General features: G+C 40.5%; 1 protein-coding gene and 1 non-coding gene across 7 annotated transcripts in view; one reads left to right on the top strand and one right to left on the bottom strand.

Moving 5' to 3' along the window:
• PHF20 (PHD finger protein 20) overlaps positions 1–21462 on the bottom strand; it is a 110331-nt gene that overhangs the window by 16111 nt on the left and 72758 nt on the right. For 5 of the 6 annotated variants that reach the window (XR_012500614.1, XM_010960784.3, XM_010960785.3 and 2 more), the window contains 5 exons: positions 17017–17295; positions 5278–5376; positions 4416–4580; positions 3302–3480; positions 285–384 (listed from right to left, as the gene is read on the bottom strand). Coding sequence is in view for 5 of the 6 variants with exons in the window: in XM_010960784.3 (XP_010959086.1) it covers positions 285–384; positions 3302–3480; positions 4416–4580; positions 5278–5376; positions 17017–17295 (822 nt within the window). In the remaining variant the exon portion in view is untranslated. The remainder of the gene's footprint in view (positions 1–284; positions 385–3301; positions 3481–4415; positions 4581–5277; positions 5377–17016; positions 17296–21462) is intronic. The other variant, XM_074347223.1, reaches the window with a different exon arrangement.
• Positions 18025–18132, top strand: LOC123618536 (U6 spliceosomal RNA). The gene has a single exon (XR_006726968.2). It is a non-coding gene; the product is annotated as a U6 spliceosomal RNA (small nuclear RNA).

Raw genomic sequence — 21462 nt, 5'->3', positions numbered from 1 at the left:
TTAAGAGGGTAGTCTCATGTTATATAATTTTTACCACACACAAAAAAATTCTGGCTCAAGGCCAGGCCTTCCACCAGGTGAGCCTCTTCAGGTATGTTCTCTTACTGCCAAGTTCAGGACAGCTGGCCACCAGGTAAGCTAGCAACAAAGGCGAGGAGGAGTCAGAGTACAGCCAATGCTGAAGAAATGAGCCTCAAGACCACAGACACTTAGGCTGCTTCACCGTCAGCTGTGCTAAGGAAAGGCCACATATTGTTAATATCACTGACTCCAGAAATCTCTACCTGGAGGGTCTTGGCAAACATAACAGGTGTATTTCTCAGGCACATTTTCTTCCAGTAATCCCATGCAGACCCCATGCTGCCAGCACTGGCACTCTTCACACTGTTAGAATTAAAGAAGCAATAAAAATTAAACTCAGAAGGAATCCTCCATCCAAAAATAGGACTCACCTGTGGGGTAAAGGGCACTGAGAGGTGGAAAGAGGAGGGAGGGAGAGCACTTCTCACTGACTTCCACAAGAGCTGCGCTGCAGCCACTCTTCTAGAACTGCGCTGGCCAATACTGCAGCCACTAGCCACCTGTGCTTTCAAAATTCAGATTAACCATCTAAGCTAAAAATTATTTCCTTAGTCCCACTAGCCACATCTTAAGGGCTCAATAGTCAACTGAGGCTAGTGGCTACTGTACTGGACAGCACAGATGAAGAACACTTAACTAATGAATCGGAGCTATATTCAATACCTTGTAGTAACTTATGGTGGAAAAGAATATGAAAACGAATATACGTATGTTCCTACATGACTGAAGCATTGTGCTGTACACCAGAAACTGACACATTGGAAACCGACTATACTTCAATAACAATATATTAAAACAAAAAAAAAAGTTTGCCAAAACCTGCCATAGAGCAATTAAAATAATTTAAATAGTAAATGAGTTTCCTGATGTTCCTTTTTTATGTGGTACCCAGATTTCTCAAACATTCATTATTAATTAGGATTTTAACCTCCCAGTGATTTAAATTAACACCAGTAAATAAAATCAAATAATAATATATATGAGCAATATTGATACCAAATAATGAAAACAATCAAAGAAAACTGTTTTTCTAAAGTAATGTATGCATCTTCTAGATAACAAACACTAAGTGTAACCTAGGGTTGTGCAAATTATCAAAGTAAGTTAAAATTTTCTTTTAATAAAAATTTATTTGAACCTTTCTAGATGATAAATACATTTAAAACTAGGCAATGAATACATTTATAAAGTTTAAATTGTATTTGTTCCAGTTAGCTCCCTCTAAATATATGCCTTTTGCTAAAGTTACTGAGTGGAAAAGGGACGCTGCTTACAATGACATGGAAAGTCAGCCACTGTCCCTCTATAACACAAAGCCAACTGGACAGCAAATGGACAGCAGAGAAAAGTCTTCAACAAAACCCAAGGTGTTCTCAAATGAGCTCACTACCACCACGATGTGAGCAGGAAGCCACAGTGCTGAGATGAGCTGAGCTGAGCTAAGGGGATGACTACGTGGAGCCTGGGAAGTAGAAGATGGAATTCAGTTCCTGACTCTGCCAGGTAACAGATGGTGTGGCCTCAATTTTTCTAAACTTAGTTTCTTCATATAGCACAAAAGGGCACTTCAAGCTCTACCTCCGAAGCACCCCATGATCCTTGCTACTTAAAGAAAAGTCAATGCAGGAAGTACCGTGGTGGATTGGAACTAGTTCTCTTAAACTGGTAAGTCAAAAGAGCCTTGCCAGGAGGGGCCTTCATTACTCAGTCACTAATGATTTCTATGAACAAATGAGGACCAAATCAGGCTCCTAAGGCCCAGAACTGAGCACATGCCCAGAGAGATGGGATAAAAACCAAGAATTTTCAACATACTTTTAAAAGCAAATGTTAAAAAAAAAATTCTACTAGAAAAAAAAAGACTTTCACATTACATAAGGTTTTGAATTATATTCCACTAAGCTTCAGAGATTCTACAAACGGGTGCATTTTGTGAGACTATTTAAAACAAAATGAAAAATGCACACTCATACATGTTCCAAGCTTAATGTTAAGAAAACAGTCCACCAGTACATGTAATTCTGTACTGCTAGGCTAGCTTAGTGTTATACTGTCTTCAGAACAAAGCTCTTCCTCCCATCTCTGATTAATCAAACAACACAGTATGCTGCTTAGGAAAAGTAGTCCATACAAGGCCATGTGTATTAGGCTTGTCTCATAAAAAGAGGTAAACAACTGAGCCACTGAAGCGCTCCAAGTTGGCAATCATCACTCACAACCCTGAATGCATATTAGACCTCAGGGGAAGAGGCCTGCCCATTCACATTTCTGAACTTAAAAGTGAAAACTACTCATCCTGAACTTTGAAAACTGCTGCTTTTATGTCACACATTTTGGGGTTCCATGAAAGTCCATTAGAAAAGGGGTTCTGAGGTTGAAAAAGCTTGAAAACCACTGACCTAATGCATACTAAAGGTTATATATATCAGGGGCTATTCAAGACCATTCATATACTTTGAATTCCCAGAGGTTGCCATGAAGGCTATTCAAAAAGAAACTCCCAAAAGAATTCTAACCAACATAAACATGACTTACTTCAAAAACTCTGGCTCCCTGGACAGGCCAGGCAGCTGCCAAGACACACAGGGTATTTACGACAGCCCTTGGAGTCAGCCAGGCAGCAGCCACCTCCACCAGAACTGTGATTAAGAAGCAAGAGAAGGGCAAGTAGGTGCTGGCCAGTGATGGTCTCCCCAAGTGGACAGGGAGGACCCCCCAACAGGCACATCCCAGAGACGGAGATAACAAATACAAGTGTCAGGAAAACAAAAGAATAAGAAACAGACAAGTTATAAAACTGGTCTCAATTTCTTTATGCCACAAAGAAAATTTACCTCAGAGAGAAGATATGGGCCCACAGTAAGATCAAACTGCCACTCCAGAGATTTGGGTCCCTACTGTTCAACTCCTCACTGTGTGACCACAGCAAAGATCCTTCTCATTTGTGGGTCCAGCTGCCCCAAGCAGAGTATGAGAGGTTTAGACTAAATGATCCCTCAAGTCCTCTCGTATTCTGTTAACAAGCTATTTATACCAGCCTGAGATTCGCACGAAGCTGAACCAACAAGCAAAGCTCAATCTGCTGCCGGTAATACTGCCTACCTGGGGCTTCTGACAGGACTTGTTATTTTTGCTGCCCTCAAATTGTACTTCCTCAGAATTCCCTCCAAGGACCAGTTTGTGCTTCTTTACACCTGTGTCTCCTGGAAGCTCTACCTACCTGAATCATGAAGTCATTTTCCTCCTGAACTTCACAGATGCAGCGGACCACTTCAAAATCATAATGGTCATTCCCATCAAGCTCCTCATCTGGGTTGGTGGTCACATCCACATCTTGGCCATACTCCTCGTCGCTCCAAAGAAAGCTCTCGGAAGAGGACTCACTCAAATTTTCCTCTTCTGAAAGGAAACGGAAAGCAACAGTCACTATTTTAAACTTAGTTATAAAATTTTAGAAACCCTAGATTGTCAAGAGTGGAAATTACCTTACATACCCATTCCTCTATGAACTTTCAGAGTTGGGAAATGCAATCTGTTCCTCAGCCCTGTCATCTACCAACAGCCCAAACAACACATGCTGCCTGGCAGTGAACTGAACTCCTTCCTCATTTTCCTGACAGTGGAGCCCAAGGTAAGCCATTGCTCAAGGTCACAGCTCACTGGAAGAGAAGCTGCAACTCCCCATGAAGCATACAGATCATCAGCCCTAATGATTCAAATGTGTCTTCAACCTCATTCAGCCAGAACCTGGCTTACAGTCAAAGTCTGTAACCATAGTCACGCTTAAAACAGTGGGGAATGATTAAAGGGCAGATTTCAGGGATAAGCAGAACCAGAATCACTAGGTCTTGGTGCCTGATTAGTGATCATTACAGCTAACCTTTACTGATCACTTATTCTGTACCAGACACTGTTCTAAATACTTTGCATATACTTACTACTTTTAAACTCACAGTCACCATGTAAGTTGCTGAAGAAGGGGAAGCTTCCAGGCTGACTTAAATTTCCCCAATCAACCAGGTCAGATGCAGAGGCCACCAACAAGAAATGGAGGAATGAGAGGGGCAAGTACGAAGAGAATGGGGGATAATGGATTTGGTTATAGACACACTGGTTTGGAGGTACTTAAGAGACATTCAACTAAGACCAAAGTTGGAGAAATCAGAAGCTCAGGAAAAGTATAGCTAATGGTCTATTTTGATATACTTCTTATTTAAAAGATCTGACGGATTATTTGCAGAAGGCATGGGAATAGATTACAATATCAACAAAAATCCAGCCACCTCAGGCTATAGTGCTGTACAAATGATTGAGCCAGCAGAGAGCCTCCTTACCAGACATTTTTACTTTCCCTTTGTGGTTTCCAGATTCTGAGCCATGGAGCTGCGGGCTCATATGGGCCCCAGGCTTGTGTGAGGACCCACATCTAGTAACAGCAAATGCCTTGGGTGGAGAAGGTTCCTGGGAGGTGTCACTGATTTCCTCACTGCAGGGGCATTCTGGAAGAACAAGACCAGGAAGGAATTAGCACCCCCAGACATCATCATAACATTCGATAATCAATCCCATCCAACCATCAGCTCTGCTACTCAGATAGCTGAAAGGCTCAGAAGCAATTCAGCTAGAACAGATTTAGGCATTAATACTTCTAGTTACCTCCAATAACCTCAAAACCAAAAGCTTCCTCCTCACTATCATCCCTCTCTCCTTTCTCTGTTGAGATTGGTTTTCTAAGCTGGAAGACACTCAGAATAAAACACAGCATCCCTTTAGCTCCCAAGATTGGAACACTGATTTTCTTAAAAATCAGCATTTTTGTTGGGGCTAGCCTCACCCTTTTCAAAAAGTGAACTTTTTCTTGAAAGGGTTCAGAAATGTGTGTTTAAGAGTTCTCTGTGCAAATACAGTCATTCACCTGCATGTCCTCTGCTACAATGATGCTTTCACTGCATCAGGGCACACTGGCCAACAAAGCAAGAGAGAGGGCTTTCCTAAATGCCAATGTGGCCTTGTTAACACCTAGGGTGAGTGGGCTCTTCCCCTGCCAAGGCCCATGCTAGGTTGAGCCCACAAGCTCCATTAAAGGTCAGCCTTTCCTCTCCTCAGTGCAGGCTCAGAGGCCAGGACTCAGGAGAAAGCAACCTTCCCCACCTACAGTAAGGAAACCCAAGTGAAACAACCCCGGAGAAAAATTACCAGGTTTGGTTTTCTTTTTCTTTTTCTTTTTCTTCTTTGGCTTTACCCTCACAAACTCTTTGAATTTCTTCTCTTTATTCTTTTCCTTGTCTTTTGCAGCTGGAATTAAATACAGGTATAAGTACTGGCATTCTAACATTTTTGTTTTCAATTCTGGGATGTTTACTCTTAAGTAAGTAAGCAGGTGCAATGTGAAGAACTAAAATGGCCAGCAGAACAGAGTCCTGGGTCTGGTTCTGCCTGGGAGGTCACCTTCCACCTTTCTCTGAGCTCTGCAGCCCCTTCTCCAACACTGAGCCTTTAGAGCAGGGTTTGGCAAACTCTGGCCCACCACCTGTTACTGTAAATAAGTTTTACTGAAACACACCAGGCTCGTTACGTGTTGACCACGGCTGCTGCCATACTTCAATGGCAGAGTTGAGTAGTAAAGACCTTATGGCCCTCCAGGCTGGAAAAATTTGTCTGGCTCTTTACAGAAAAAGTTTGCCAGCCCGACTTAGATCACTACTCCTCAACACTGGCTACATACTGCCATCACTAAGGAAGATTTTTTGAAAGTTAATGCCCAGGTCCCACCCACAAAGATTCTGATTTAACTGGCTTGAGGTATGACCTGAGCCATCAGGATTTAGTTTATTTGATTTCTTCTCCTTCTTCTTTTTTTCTTAAATAATTGAAGTACAAGTCACATAATCTAAAATTACTCATTTAAAAATGAATAATTCACACCTTCCAAAAACCACAACATCATTCTCTGCTACTTTTCACAGCAAAACTCCTTAAGTTATCAATACTCCCTGTCCGAACTTCTCTCAGTTTTCCTAATTCCATTCTTTTTTTTTTTCATTGAAGTATATAGAGTTCATTTACAATGTTGTGTTAGTTTCTGGTATACACATAGTGATTCAGTTATACACACACACAATATATATATATATTATTTTTCATATTCTTTTTCATTATAGGTTATTCACTGTGGTAATAGTTTGGTACGTACATATGTCAAATTTCATTGAATTATACAACTTAAATATGTGCAGTGCACTACTAAGATTCAATAAAGCTGTAGAAAGGAAATAAGAAGGGAAAAAGGGGAAAGGAGACAGGAGGGGAGGGCAAAGAAGAGGAGATAGGAAAAAAGAAAGAACGATCCATTCACAATGCTGTGCAACCAGCTCTACCCTAGTTTCAAACATTCTCATCACTCCGAAGTAAAACCACTTACCATTAAGCAGATTCTCCCCAACTCTTAAACCCTTGGCAACCAACAATCAACCATCTGTCTCTATGGATTTATCCATTTTGGACATTCCATATACATGCAATCATACAATATGTGACTTTTTGTGGCTTCTTTCACTTAACATAATGTTTTCAACGGCATGAGGAGTTTTAAAACCACTCTCCATGTGTGATTCAGATGTGGAATCAAGACAGATCACAAAGCAAGCGTGGGGCAGGGCAAGCAATTACACTCAGCTGATTTTAACCAAGCACTTGTGTGCGAATATCATAAACACCTCATTTACCCCCAACCCGTGTCTATCATTCCAGTTTTACAGATGAGGAAACTGAAGCTTGGTGAGGTGAAGGCACTTGCTTGACATCAACAGATATTTAAAAACAGGTTCGTGTGGCTCTCCAGCAGCACTATGTCAGTGAAGCTGCCCAGGCCCCTCTCCCGAATAGGCATCCAGGAACTGTCAGAGAAGACACTGGGCTGCATCCACAAGCTGACAAACCTGGGCTCCACAGGCAGAAGTTAATCTCCTGGCTAAAGAACACAGGGCTTAAGGGTCTCTAAGCTCCTTTCCTGTTAAAACAGTCTGGAACTGGGCAAAAAAGTTCAAAGAACAAGAACTACAGGAAAGACCTTAGTCTAATTTCCAAAAACTCATTTTAAGATTAAGAAACCAGGGCCCAAAGAAATAAAATGACTTAGCCAAAGTCATACAATTGATTAGCAAACATGGTTAAACTTCATAAAAACTATTAACTATATTTACTTTTCCTCTGACCCAGGAACAGTCTTCTTCAGTAACAGAAACAGAACAACTTCTTTCTGCACATTCTCTTGGCTACAACCACATTATGAATCATGGTTTAAGTTCACTTATTTAACAAATATTTTAGCATCTACCACCTTCCAAGTACCATTCCAGGGGAGGAGAGATAAGGCAATGAACAGAAAAAGACAAAAACTCCTGCCCTCACAGAGCTACATTCAAGTGGGTGGGGACAGAAAGCAAGTAAGTTATATAGCATTTTGGGAGATGATTAGTGCTATGGAAAAAATAAAGCAGGGAAGGGGGATAGTGGAGATAAGACGGGGAGATTTGCGATTTTAATAGTCTGTGGTCAGAGAACGTGGCATCGAGAAAAGGACATCTGAGCAAAGACCTGAAAGGAGGGACAGAACAAAACATGCAGAAATCTGGGAGAAGAGTCTCCCAGGCAGCAGGACAGCAGACGCAAAGATTCTAAGGGCAGGCCTCCAGTGTTCAAGAGGCACAGGGAACATTTCCTAACTCACTCTATGCGGCCAGCATTACTCTAACACCAAAATCAGATAAAGACATTACCAGAAAGAAAAACTGCAGACCATTATCTCTCATGAACACAAATGCAAAAATATTAGCAAACTGAATCCAATAATGCATAAAAAGAATTATACACCATGACCAAGTGGGATTTATTCCAGATATACAAGGCTGGTTCAACATCTGATAATCAATTAATGTAATCTACCATCATCAACAGGCTAAACAAGAAAAATAATATATCAACTGATGCAGAAAAAGCACTTGACAAAATCCAACACTCATTCATGATAAAAATTCTCAGAAAACTAGGAATAGAGGGAAACTTATTCAACCTGGTAAAGGATATCTACAAAAACCCTACAACTAACTTCATATTTAATGGTGAAAATTGGATGCTTTCTCCTTAAGATCAAGAAGAAGGCAGGGATGTACCCTCTCAACACTCCTATCCAACACTGTACTACTAGACATTCTAGCTAGGATCACAAGACAAGAAAAGGAAATAAAATATAGACTGAAACAGAAGAAACAGAACTGTCTGTTTGCAGAGACAGGATTGTCTGTGTAGAAAATTCCAAAGAACTGACGAAAAAACAAAAACAAAAACTTGAACTAATAGTGATTATAGTAACGTTGCAAGATACAAGGTTAATAAACAGAAGACCACTGTCTTCCCATATATTAGCAATGAACAATTGGAATTTGAAATCAATAAATAGCAAGGAGGCCTGTTTGTCTCCATTGGAACTGAAATTAGAATTAAGCTGAGGGAGAGATGATGATGTAGGCAGAAGCCGATCATGCCTTACAAGAAAACTGGCCTTCACTATGAGTGACTCAGGGAGCCATGGACGGATATGAGCAAAGGAGTGATGGGATTTGATGTACCTTCACCCACATACATATAGAAACTGATGTCCAATCTAGTTTTTGATTTTTAAATTTGGGTTTCAATGACCTCCAAACTAAAGTAACTGTATCCATTAGTTTAATAAAATGCTAATAGCATTAACCCAACCACTAGTAGAATTGGCTGAAGAAGGAAAACAACTTAGGTCCTGGATCCTTGAGACAGAAAGGTCAAGACATAGATTATAAACTGCTGAATGCCAGGGCATACCCAGTTATCACCTCAGTATGGGAGTTCTTTGGACTTCTCTAAGAACGATCTTTTTCTGCATTTCACATTTTATAAAACAGCATCACATCCTTTAGGGAGCCCAATAGGCAGTGAGAGAAGGATGGAGAAGTTCATTCCATACAAAAGATTCCTGAAGATCCCACATTATTCAAACTGATGTAACTGATGACTAATATTCTCAGAAATAAAGGCACAATAAACACATTTTAATTGGCCTACCAGCTTTGAAATCATGTGGTTGGTTGATTTTCTTAAATTTGTAGGATTTGCATGAATTCAAATTTTACACATAAAACTTTTATATCACACAGTTTCAAACTGATAAACTTCATTTGGCATAAATATATATATACTTTAACATGATTATCACCTTACAGAGGAGGAAGTAAAATTCAGAGAAGCGCCAAGATCACATAAATTGATATATAGAAAAGATGAACTCAAACCTACTAGAGGACTTGGCTCAAAGCTTCGGCCCTGTGCACTGTCCTGAAATAGGAAACAAGCACAGGGCATGGATCTACTCCACAGCTTAACACAATACTACCCCTACCCTGGCTGTGCAGACTGTTGGGTGTACGTGCTGGGTGTAGCAGACATTGTGGGTATCTCCCAGAATCCTTTCTACCCCTCATTCACTGGGCAGCATCTAAGAGGTTTAGACAGGACTGAACTTCACACTCACTTAAACCAGTAAGAGTAATCTCATGTCCCTTGTCACAGTGATTAAAAGGTTTAGACAAATATGAGCCTGAGCCAACTGGTTTATAAGGTAGGGACAGGAATGGACCAATCCAACGCAATCTTAGGACTCTGGTCCAACGTTTATAGATAGGGCATGCTCTTACTCTCTTGTTAGGTATGAATGAAGCAGCATGGAGCCTTTAATGATATTGGCTTCCATCCTCTGACTGCAAGCGTTAACCCTGAAAATAGCACTGAGAGGCAAGATGATAAAAGACACTGGGTCCTCAACCAACAGTCCTAGAGCAGTACATCTCCCCTGGACTTCCCTAGTACATGAGTTAACACATCCCCTTTAATGTGAAAGCAATTTGAAGTGGGGTTTCCTGTTATTTGTAGCTAAAAGCATCCCCAGAGTTACAGCTGGTCAAAAATATGGGCATATAAAGCATCAAAGAGTCCCCTCCTGAGGACTCAATTAGAGGAGTAAACAATGAGGATAAAAAGAAGAAATATTCTAGGAAGTTGTTCTATAGAAGCCTGTGTTCTCTGAACACAGAGAAGAGAAAAAGCCTTCAGAGGCTCACCCTGGGTTCTGGATGAAGACTGTAAAGTTACATGTGACCTTAGGTGACAAAGCTCATAGGGAGAACTGTCCAGCAGGGACTAAGCTAACCCAAGTGACTCCCTGAGGAACAGGGGCAGATAAGGTGACAACAAGCAGAAATCATTTGGACCACCCATGTGCACAGGAAGTCTCCTGCAGGGAAGCACTCCTATTCTCCACTCTAGGGCCCAGGAGCAGGGCATCCTTCCCTGGAATTCTCAAAGACACCAGAGCCTAGAGATGAGGTATGGACTCTGTAACTAGATTCAAATTATGGCTCCACCACCTGTTAGGTGTGTAGATATACTGGTTTAAGTTATTAATCCATCTCATCAACACCTCAGTTTCTAATCTATAAAGTGGGCACAATAGTACCCACCTTTGTTTTGACGATTAAATAAGACAATACACAAGTAAAGAACCTGCAACAGTGCCCAGCAAGTGACAAGTACTCCAACATTAGCTGTTATTATCTTGCTTGCGATACTCTATTCCTGGAAAGTGGTGCTGGTCTGCCGTCAGCTCTCTCTTTGAGTAGCTTGACCAATTGTTCCATGACCCCCAGAACAGGTACCTGGCTGCAGAGCTTCTTTCCAAATGCCCCAACTTGGATGGACAAAGAGTGACTTACTGCCAGTGTTGTTTCAGAGAGTAGTTTGTCACCTGAAGAGAGAGAGAGGCTTCTCTGGGGTGGCCACCTGCCCTCTCCCAGGCTGCAGGTGCCTATCAAGAGAAATACCAGAGCCCTTCTTGTTCCCACCATACAGCCTGCTCCCTACTTCTTCTATTTCTCCTACTTCTCATCACTGAGTCTTGAGAGCAGAAGGACATCAAACTATTGTTTCCAGGAGGGAAAAGGAAAAAGATAACATCACCCATCCCTATGGGAGAACTGTTTGGATGCCACAGAGCACGGCCACACAGCAGGGATGAACAGTGACCAGAGAGTGTCACTGACCTGCATGAGGAGATAGCAGCTCAAGGGTAGAGCAGAAGTGGGTATGCTCTTTGAGAAAGCATCAGGCCTAAAAGCCTCATTTCACCTTGTCTACTTTTCCAGCCTCCTCTCCCATCAGTCCCCCACCATGGATCCCATCCAGACCCTGGCCCAAAGGGACCTAATAAACCCCTCCCTCAAGCCCTGCCTTTTTCTATCCTTAGTTCATATGGCAGAGATTGCTAAGTATCTCCAATACCCACTTCTCCACTTTTTCCATACCAAAAAAATACACTTTCCAACTTCCCCTGAGTGAGGCGTGGCCAGATACGATGTTCTGGCCTATTGGATATGAATAGAAATGTGTGGTACTTCTGGGCTGTGCTCTTAGAAGAAAGAGATATGCCCCATCCGTCTCTTCCCAGCAGTTGAACGACAGGCAAGGTGGTGAGTTATTCTGGACCAACACCTTAGACCTGGTGGAACAATGAGAAAGCTGGCCCTGGACAACTTCATAGAGCCACAGCAGAGCCAATGTGGGGTTTGCAGTTTGCAAGCTTGCAGTTTGACCTGAGACAGAAATAAACCTCTGTCTTAAGCCAGCTACTTTGGGTCTCTCATTAAGGCATCATAACCTATATCCTAATTAAGCTCGTATTGCTCCCTTCCCTTTAAGGGGAGAAACGACATGCTCCTGTGAGAAGGGCAAGCCAGCACCATAAGAAAAGGCACAAAGAAGTACCCACTCTTGTGTCCCAAGGCACCTTTTGGCCTAAAGCCAAGGTTTACCCAGAGGGAGAATATGAACGAAATGGATGTAACAACAGATAATAACAGGTGAGGTTCCCTTTGATCTTTGAATATCCTTTCTGGGCCAAACCTCTAATCAGGACTGAACTCACCTACACAGAATAAAATCCAAACACTAAGGAAGCCTGAACTCACCCCAGAAGAGACTTTATTAAATGGATTCTGGTATTCTAAGAAAAGAATTTGCTTTTTGGAAAAGCAAATCTAACCTGACCTTCCAAATTAATTTATGTGACTAAAGTCCTGGCTGAAGGAACAGGATACATCTGACAGCCAGAACCAGAAGGGGTACCTTAGGGACAAGCATGACAGTTTGTTCCTCTCAATGCCTATAAATTTTGCCCTGCTGGTTCCCAGCATAGGAATGCCTTTCCTATTCCCCTGCCTGCCTTCTGGTCCAGCCCCTACCTATCCTCACTCTTTAAGGCCTAATTCATATGTCACCTCTTCCTCTCGACATCCCAGCCCCTGTTCTACAGGCAAAATCTGAATTTGTGTTCCCACAGCACTTTATACATTCCTTATACAGAACTTAGCAGTTTTCACTGTATTTGTTTATGTGCTCTTTTTCCACACATGAAAGAGCCCTGTCTCATTCATACCTAGTCCTACATCATCACTTTGGAAAGAAGGAAGTCAGATCCATGAAGCGCTCAGATCATAAGTGGACAGTAGCAGGACTAAGAGTCAGTCTATAGAGTCACAGACCAGAACTGCTACTCCTGCCTAACCTTACTGGCAGGGTAACTGGAAACAAAAAAAAATCTCTGCTGAGCATTTTCTGGTCCTGCTGGACCAGAAGCCCCAGGAATCTCCATCTAGAAGTCTCCTAGAACTCAAGTTCTAGGAGAACTGTCATAATCAGAGCACTCAGCATAAAGGGGATACTGTTTTATAGTAACCATCCTCAAGCAACACAAATTCTGTAAAATTCTGTTTTTCACTTAAGCATAAACGTCAGGTTCAACTGCCTGTGAACTAGGACAAGGGCTGCCTGGTGTGTCTCACCCTGAAACATCTCCCCAACCGAACTCTCCACAACATCTGAAATTCCACCCCTAAAGATAAGAGCTTTCTTACAAGTGTGAGGTGAAATCTAGAAATGTGAGAGAACAGGTGAACTACTGAGCTATCATTCATTCTCAACGAAAAAAACAAGGAGATAACCACTTAAAATTCATAAGACTGAGCAAAATTACGTAAGATAATACCAAAAGCTGGTGAGGATACAGATAAATCACACAGCTGGTAGGAGTGTAGAAGTCAGAACTACCACTTTCAAATACATTCTGGTACACTAACTAAAACCCTTCCATCTAGCAATTCCTCTTCTAGGGAGAGCGTTTCTAAAGAAATGGTCATGCCACAGGGGACATGTACAAAGGTAGCCCCCAAAGCATCATCTATAAAAGCAAGAAACTAGAAACCTCAATGACCCTTAAGCAGGAAGGACTTAAAGAAACAACGGCATATTTAATGATTGTTTATTTGGGGAGGGGGTAATTAGGCTTATTATTAATGGAGGTAGTGGGGATTGAACCCAGAACATCATGCATGCCAGGCATGCACTCTACCACTGAGCTATAACTTCCCCTCTATTTAACGATTGTTTAAAAAAAAAAAAAACTAACAAAAACAAACAAACAAAACAGTTATACCTGCAAAGGGAGGGTGGGAATGCCAAAAAACCCACAATATACCAGCTAAAGAATCAATGAGGTCCACTTACAGATTTCAACCTGGACAAAGCTGAACATAATGCTGAACAAAAAGCAGCAATTTCAAGAGTACGTGTGACATGATACCACTTATACATATTTTTAAAACACACAAGATACTCTAATCTATTTACCAATATAAATGTTAGCAACACTCAAAAGTACCATATATTACTTCTCAACATATATGCACATATTTGGGAAAGCGTAAGGGAAAGAAAGGAAAAGCAATTTACGGGGTTTCTACTTCATCCTAGTGTTTTGCTTGCCTTAAAAAAAAAATCTGAAGGAAATACGGCAAAATGTTAACATTTGTTAAGTCTGGGTAGGTGATGGATTCGTGCATGTTTGCGATATAATCTGTATACTTTTCTATATGTTTAAAATAGTCCAGAATTTTTTAAATAAAAGACTAAAAATCACTGAAATGTTTTTTACCTATCAGATTAGCAATAGTTTAAAATTTGAATAACATTGATAAGGTTGTAAAGAAACTGACATGTATAACCCAGTTGGTGGGAGACATACACACTGGAGAAAACTTTTTGAGGGGTGATTTGGCACCATCCATCAGAAATTTAAATATGCATACCTTCTGCCCAATCAAATCCTGCCTCCAGGAATCTATCCCATGAATTCATTTGTAGACAAGAGCAAATTAATCTTTGGGAAGGTTTTACTTTATTTATCACTTGATAAGAGTGAAAAAATTCATAAATTATAATTTTTCATAGGAAAATGTTTAAATATAGTGTCCCATACATGAAATAATGGCCACTGTCAAAATGAGGTAGAGCCATGTATCTCCTCAGACACAGGAGGGCCAAGATACCTTTAATGAAAAAAGCAAGTTGCATATGATACCAACTGTGTAAAAGATATTTTCTTTTTAGACAAAATAGATATGTGCAGTTTGAATACGCCCAGAAAATATCTTATAAAGAGTTTATTAAAAATAGTTACATCTGCAAGGGAGGTGGGAGTGCCAATGTGAGGGAGACCTTTTCCCTTAGTGTTCTCTTGTATTGAATTTACAGCAATCATGTCACTCTTATATGAGGGTGAAGCAGGGGAGGCCTAGCACAAAAATTACAAATTTTAAACTTAGAGCCGCTGAATTGGAATGTCTAGAAGGTAGGATCCAATAAACCTGTGTTTTTAACAAGTCACTCAGTGACTCCCAGGCAGCTGAGTTGGCCATGGCTCCAGGTGAGACCTGAGCCAGCTGGCATATTAGGGGAAGGAAAGGATCTCAGTGACAGGTCCCTCAAGTTCTAGGAAATAAGCTTGTCTCCAGAATTAACAAGTTATTCAATGGCAGAGAAATATAAACTCATGTAAAAGACACAGAATGGGCACCAAAGTCAGTAGGACGGGCCAATAAGACATTATTAACATCCCTAAGGACTCAGTGTTTGGCCCTATAACACAAGCATTGCCCAGGCTAGAGGATGCTCCTATTTGAGAACTGAGCCAGTTCTTTCTTCTTTGTGCCAGAAATATCCACAATCAAGAGCATCAGGCCCATGGGACTTAAGTCTCCTTTTTAGTACCCAGAACAGAGGTTGGCACATAAAAGGTATTCGAGAAATAGTTGTTGGATAAACACGTCAATCTACCTTATCCTGAGGCATTTCTAACTCCAGTGTCCCTATCCAATGTTCAGTATGACACTTTCCATTCCCACACAAGGTCTGAACTAGACAGAGGAAAGTTCTGACAGCTGTTGGCTTCGTTTTAAGTAAATAACTGGCACCTGGATTTCAGCATCAGTCTATTGCTGATTCATACTTGCCAGCTCTGAGAGACATCCACCCGCTGGAGGGCACCTGAGCAGGACTCTGGTGAAGTTACTAAGGTGGTAAGTGCTGCCATGCCCTGCAGCCCACATGGGGAGTCCTCTCCTGGGTTAGGGTTAGCTGGCCTTCCTCAGGCAGCTCCGTTTAGGTCAATGCTTGGGCTCGCCGCATGTACAGCTAGACTGCCTACAGCTGAGGGTAATACTGCTGTGTGGGCCAATTCTGTGGCCACTAACCCTATGCAGCTACTGAGGACCTGAAATGTGGTTAGTCCAAATTGAAATGCTCAGTAAGTGTAAAACACTGGATTTTAAAGACTTAATACAAAAAAAAATACATAATAGCTTATTAAATAGTCATTTTTATACTGGTTCCATGCTGAATGATAGTATTTTGGGGTATTCTGAATTAACAAAGTATATTAAAAGTGATTTCACCTGTTTCTTTTTATGTTTTAAAACGTGGCTACCAGAAAAAGTTATATGCTGACTCACATATTTCTAAAGGATAATGCACCTATGACTAAGAAACTACACCTTGACACATTATGTCTTCACAGCATGGCTAAGGACTGACCTCTCACAGGGTCAGAGATCACCTTAGCCTGCATGACCCTGCCCTACTGTCCTGAATCCAGACTTTATACTTCCTTGGAAACCCTGTCAGCTGTCCTAGGAGTTCCATATACCATCGAACACCTATGTATTTTAAAGGAGAGGTTACAAGTCAAAGATATATAATGATGTTACAATTTCAGGTAAAAAGAAGCTGGGAACCTTGTAGAATTTACTGGAAACTCATTAATTCTGAAATTCCCCCAGAAATGTAATTTTTCAATTTCTGTAAGTTTTAGAAGAAATCTCCCCAAAGGTTCTCTTGTAATAAGACATGAACATGAGATTTTATGATAACTCTTACTACTACCATTGTAATTTCTACTCAAAATAAACAGTGTTGTTAGAAATATCTTCAGTTGCAATTAAGATGAAATTTGGACTCAAAACTGGACCCAGCAAGAATCATACACCATCTCTTAGTTCTTTTATTCTCTTAGCAGGGATGGGGTATAGGTTTAGGGGATGGGATGACTGCACCGTGCTGTCTTTTTTTTTTTTTTTTTTTTTTAATGGAGGTACTGGGGATTGAACCCACGACCTTGTGCATGCTAAGCATGTACCCTACCACTGAGCTATACCCTCCCCACATGCTGGCTTCTAAAGGAGCTCCTTTTCCTTGATTGTCCCCACTGTATACTAGGAGCACCAAGGACTTCAGAGGTGAAGTGACTTTCTCAATGTAACCTGAGCAGCAAGAAGTGGTGTAAGAATGAAAGTTATATATTTCTACCTCCTCCAGGAGGGCCACAAATCCATGATGCAATTCCTGAGGATACTCATCATTTTCAATCTTCTGCAATTCAACTGGACCAGACCAACCTAACACCTGCTTTCTGTGTCAGCCCTTCATGATACAGATACAACTCAGAACCAAAATGCTTACTTGGGGAACTGGCAGAGACCCGCTTCCTGGTCAGGCTCTCCTGGCTGGCCTTGTCTGAAGCTGAAGAGCCCCTCGTCTGGACATGCCTCTTTCCTGGGTTCTCCTCTGGCTCTGGTGACTTCTCCATTCCATGGAAATACTTCATGTGATAGTGCAACAGTTTGGCTTTGCGGAAAAATTTTAAACAATCCACAACCTTGCACCTAAACTTGTGATCTAGGTCGACAGCTGGTGCTTTAGACGTCACAAAATCATCTGTTCTCTTAAAAGTATTTGTTACTGAAAAAAAAAAACAAAAAAAAAAAACAAAGATCCCTCGTGTTTATTCTAGTTACTACAATACATGCATTAACACAACACATGGCAACAGAGAGTGAAAGAGCAGCAATGTACATGTAACTGGAGACATCAACAGCTATTGCTGTTTGAAAGAATGGCTGTAACTTCAGGGTAAATAATAGAGACTCAACTGTGATTCATCTTTTGAAAGAAGAGACTAACTTTTTTTTTTTTCCTCTTTTAAAGCAACCACACAAATTCTCAAGATTTCAGAAGAACAAGGGAAAATCCTTAAAAAAGATCAGGGATCCAATCCAGGACTGTTACTCATGAGTTGGACCAGGTTCAGACTTACCACCATCCCGATACCTCTCTGTAGACAGAACTAAAGGATATTCTGGAGGATCTCTTTATGAAACCAAAAGGATCTTACAATGGTTTTTGCACAAGGAGTGTATCTATTACAAAGCTTTTAGCATTGAGCTTTTGCGATTTTACTGCAATGAATTCTGTTTGATCAAGAGGACTCAAGAGTATAAGAAGAATGAAAAAGACAACCAACTGAATGGACCTGGGAGGCATGGGGAGAACTCTGAGGACTCAATGATCAAATTCAAAGAGAAAAAAAAGCTTGACAACCCCCTGCCCTGCCCCAAAACCAAACAGAAAGCAATGGTCTATCACGCATCAAAGACAAAAAGTAAAGCTGTCACAAGAAATTCATGAGTGGTGCTCGTTTCAGCCGCATATATACTAAAATTGGAATGATACAGAGAAGATTAGCATGGCCCCTGCGCAAGGATGACACTCAAAATTCGTGAAGCGTTCCATATTTTTACAAACTTGTGGTTGCCAGGGGACTGGAGGGTAGGAAGGGACAGACTGGGATTTCAAAATGTAGAATAGATAAACAAGATTGTACTGTGTGGCACGGGGAAATATATACAGGATCTTGTGGTGGCTCACAGCAAAAGAGAATGTGACAATGAATGTATGTATGTTCATGTACAACTGAAAAATTGTGCTCTACAATGGAATTTGACACAACATTGTAGAATGACTATAACTCAATTTTAAAAAATGTTTTTAAAAAAAGGAAGGAAATTCATGAGTGTTAGAAACTCAGTTTACTGAAGACCCCCTTCACAATGCCCTCACCCCAATGAGAGCAATCACCTTAAACTCAAATCACTCCTACTCTACAGATTAAGTCACCCAGGAATATCCTGAATGGACAGAACTTTCTTGAAAGAATCAAATTGTTCCTAAATGCAATGATACAATTTCCATTAGAAGCAAATAATGTATTGAACTTTTGGTAAATATTATGATTACTTTTTCAAGTACCATTCCATAATCAGAAGGAATAAAAAAATTCTTAAACTCAATCTAAGTCATACTTTACATTTCAAAATCAGCACTAGGTAATGATTATGAAATTGGTAAATTCGATGATCTGATGGGTTCTGTTACATGGGCAATTTAAACAAGTAAAAAATCACACACATACACATACACATTCCAAAGCAGAATGCCTTAAATCACTCTCTATCCATGACAAGAGACACAAGAAGAAGGTTCAAATCAGTCAGATGCAGTTAAGAGAAGAAAAAGTAACATGAAATGAAATGGAATACATAGTTCTCAAATAGTTATACAGAGAAAGAATGTCAGTGAAGAAACTCAAAACTCAAACCTCCAATACATCCTAAAATTCTTTCTTAGAGCAAAATACAGTTTCTCTGGAATTTCCACCCCTTAAGCCTATTTAAGTTGAATTATATGAATCTCCCATTTTTGTAGGTTAAGAAAGGTTAAATATTGGCCATTCCATACGGTTCAACCTAGTAATTCCTTTTCCAAATGACAGGCAGTCTTTCAAAAATCACTGCAGAAAACTCTGTGTACTACTGTGTGAACAAAGCTGTGTCTGAGGAGGTCAGAGAGCATCAACACTGTCTTTTACCATCTGAGGCCCACAGCAGTCAAGTTCAGCTACAGTAAACTCAGTCCCCCTCTGGCTTATGTTTGATGTCTCGTTTGTGATAAAACGTATTTATAATAGAAAAGAAGAATGTCAAAATACAAATATCTTTGAGTTTTTCTTTTCTAAATTAAGAGTTAAAAATAATGAGAACTTTGAATCAATTCCATGAAGAATTATCATTCTCTCTATTCAAAACCTTTGCACCCTCGTGTTCACACAGTGGTCATGTGCATAAGGCAAAGACAGGACAGTGGTTAAAAGCATGGGTTCTGCAGCTGGACAGCTGGTTCAAATCCTGGCTCCTCCAATTACTTTTCCTGCCTCCTCAGTTTCCTCATATGCAGAATGGAGATAAGAATGGTAACTACTTCACTGAGTTGTAAAAATTAAATGAATTACATGCAAAGATCCTAGAAAAGTATCTGGCACATAATAAGTGTGCAATAAATATTGGCTTTTAATAACTATACATTATCATTTTGGACCTAAGAACAAATGGGATATATGAACAGCCTTTCAGGAATTAACCTGCTTATAAGCAAAAGGGCAAACATCCCCACACTCCCAGCCTCACTGCATGCTCAATCCAGAGGCAGTATGGTATGACAGAAACAGTCCAACTTTAAATCCCAACTCTACCCTTCATTAGCTGCATAAATAAGCTGTGCATGATTTTTTAAATAATCTGATTATTCAGTTTACCATCATCTATAGAAGGGAATAATGCCACCTATTTCAAAAGAGTTGGAGAGAGGGCTATAATATATATATACTTGGCACAAAGTAGACCATTTCAAATATAAAATATATCCTGGTAAATAGGCTTATGTCATTTATGGAACATGGCTAGCGACAGCTATTATAATTATCAACCAGACTGAAACATTCCTTTGACCAGCCCTCATAAGTTCTGCCTGGGAGACACATCACTCTGTAAACATTCAATTTGGTCTACATCTCTCTAAAAATGTGAAATCCAAAACCAACCACAAGATTCCTAGTATGACCATTCAGTGGGATTATTACCCCCACCTTTCAGGACATCTTATTTTTACTAACGTAGTCCCCTCCAATTTTTTTAAATAATCACATTATATGGTGGTGGACAGTACCAAGCTTGATCCATCAAAATCCTGAACTTTGTGTTTGTCTTTTTAAAACATGAATTAAAGTGCATTTCCATTTTCCTTAAAGAGTTTTATCAAATTACATGTTGGAAGTTACATTTATCCCTAGTAAACTCCATCATATTACTTTAGTCCAAGAATTTTATAACTCTTGCTTCTGTAATCCTGTATGTTCTTAGGTCTTTATCCAAGTTATTGATAAAGATCCAGTAGGATAGAGCTGATGACAGCCTTCAGAATAACCTTCAGGCTAACATCAATCTACACTCTCTGGGTAAGTTGCTTGAGCGAATTGAACTTTATCTATGCAGATTACCAATGCACTTATATAGGTTGTCGATAGATAGATTTTAAGAGTGATGTGGACAAACTATCTGCTGAAATTAAGATATGCCTGGTCTGACAGTGCTATACTAGACCCCTAAAATTTACAAGTTGAAACTTAATTCCCAATGCAATGGCATTTGGAGGTGGAGTGTTGGGAAAGTGATTAGGTCATGAAGGCAGAGCCCTCATGAATGGGATTAGTGACCTTATAAAAGAGACCCCAGAGAGCTCTCTTGCCTATTCCACCATGTGAGGTTACTGTGAGAAGACAGCTGTTTATGAACTAGGAAGCTGGCCCTCACCAGACACTAAATCTGTTGGCACCTTGATCTTGAACTTTCCAGACACCAGAACTGTGAGAAATAAATTTCTGTTGTTTATAAGCCACCCAGTTTATGGTATTCTGTTACAGCAGCCCAAAATGGACAGAGACAGATAAGCCTCTCAAAAGGAAATAAGTTTAGTCTGACAGGATAAAAACTTTTCCCCCAAAAGTAAAACCCTTGATTCCTCACAGCTAAGCAGAAGGTAGGAACAGCCGGACCTCCAAAGGTAAACAAGCTTGGCACTCAGGTGGGCCACCTACCTCTGAGAGGTGATACCAGGATCACAGAGAAGTTCCAAAAGTAAGACTCCCTCATAAACTCAACTCATTGATATAAAAGCCCTTCTGATTATAAGCCTACCTTGCAATATGTGGAAAACACAATGAACACAAGCATCAGG

This window comes from Camelus bactrianus, chromosome 19, assembly GCF_048773025.1.
Source record: "Camelus bactrianus isolate YW-2024 breed Bactrian camel chromosome 19, ASM4877302v1, whole genome shotgun sequence".
Classification (NCBI taxonomy): Eukaryota; Metazoa; Chordata; class Mammalia; order Artiodactyla; family Camelidae; genus Camelus; species Camelus bactrianus.
The sequence above is the reverse complement of the archived record's forward strand: the minus strand, read 5'-3'. Positions and strand labels throughout refer to the sequence as shown.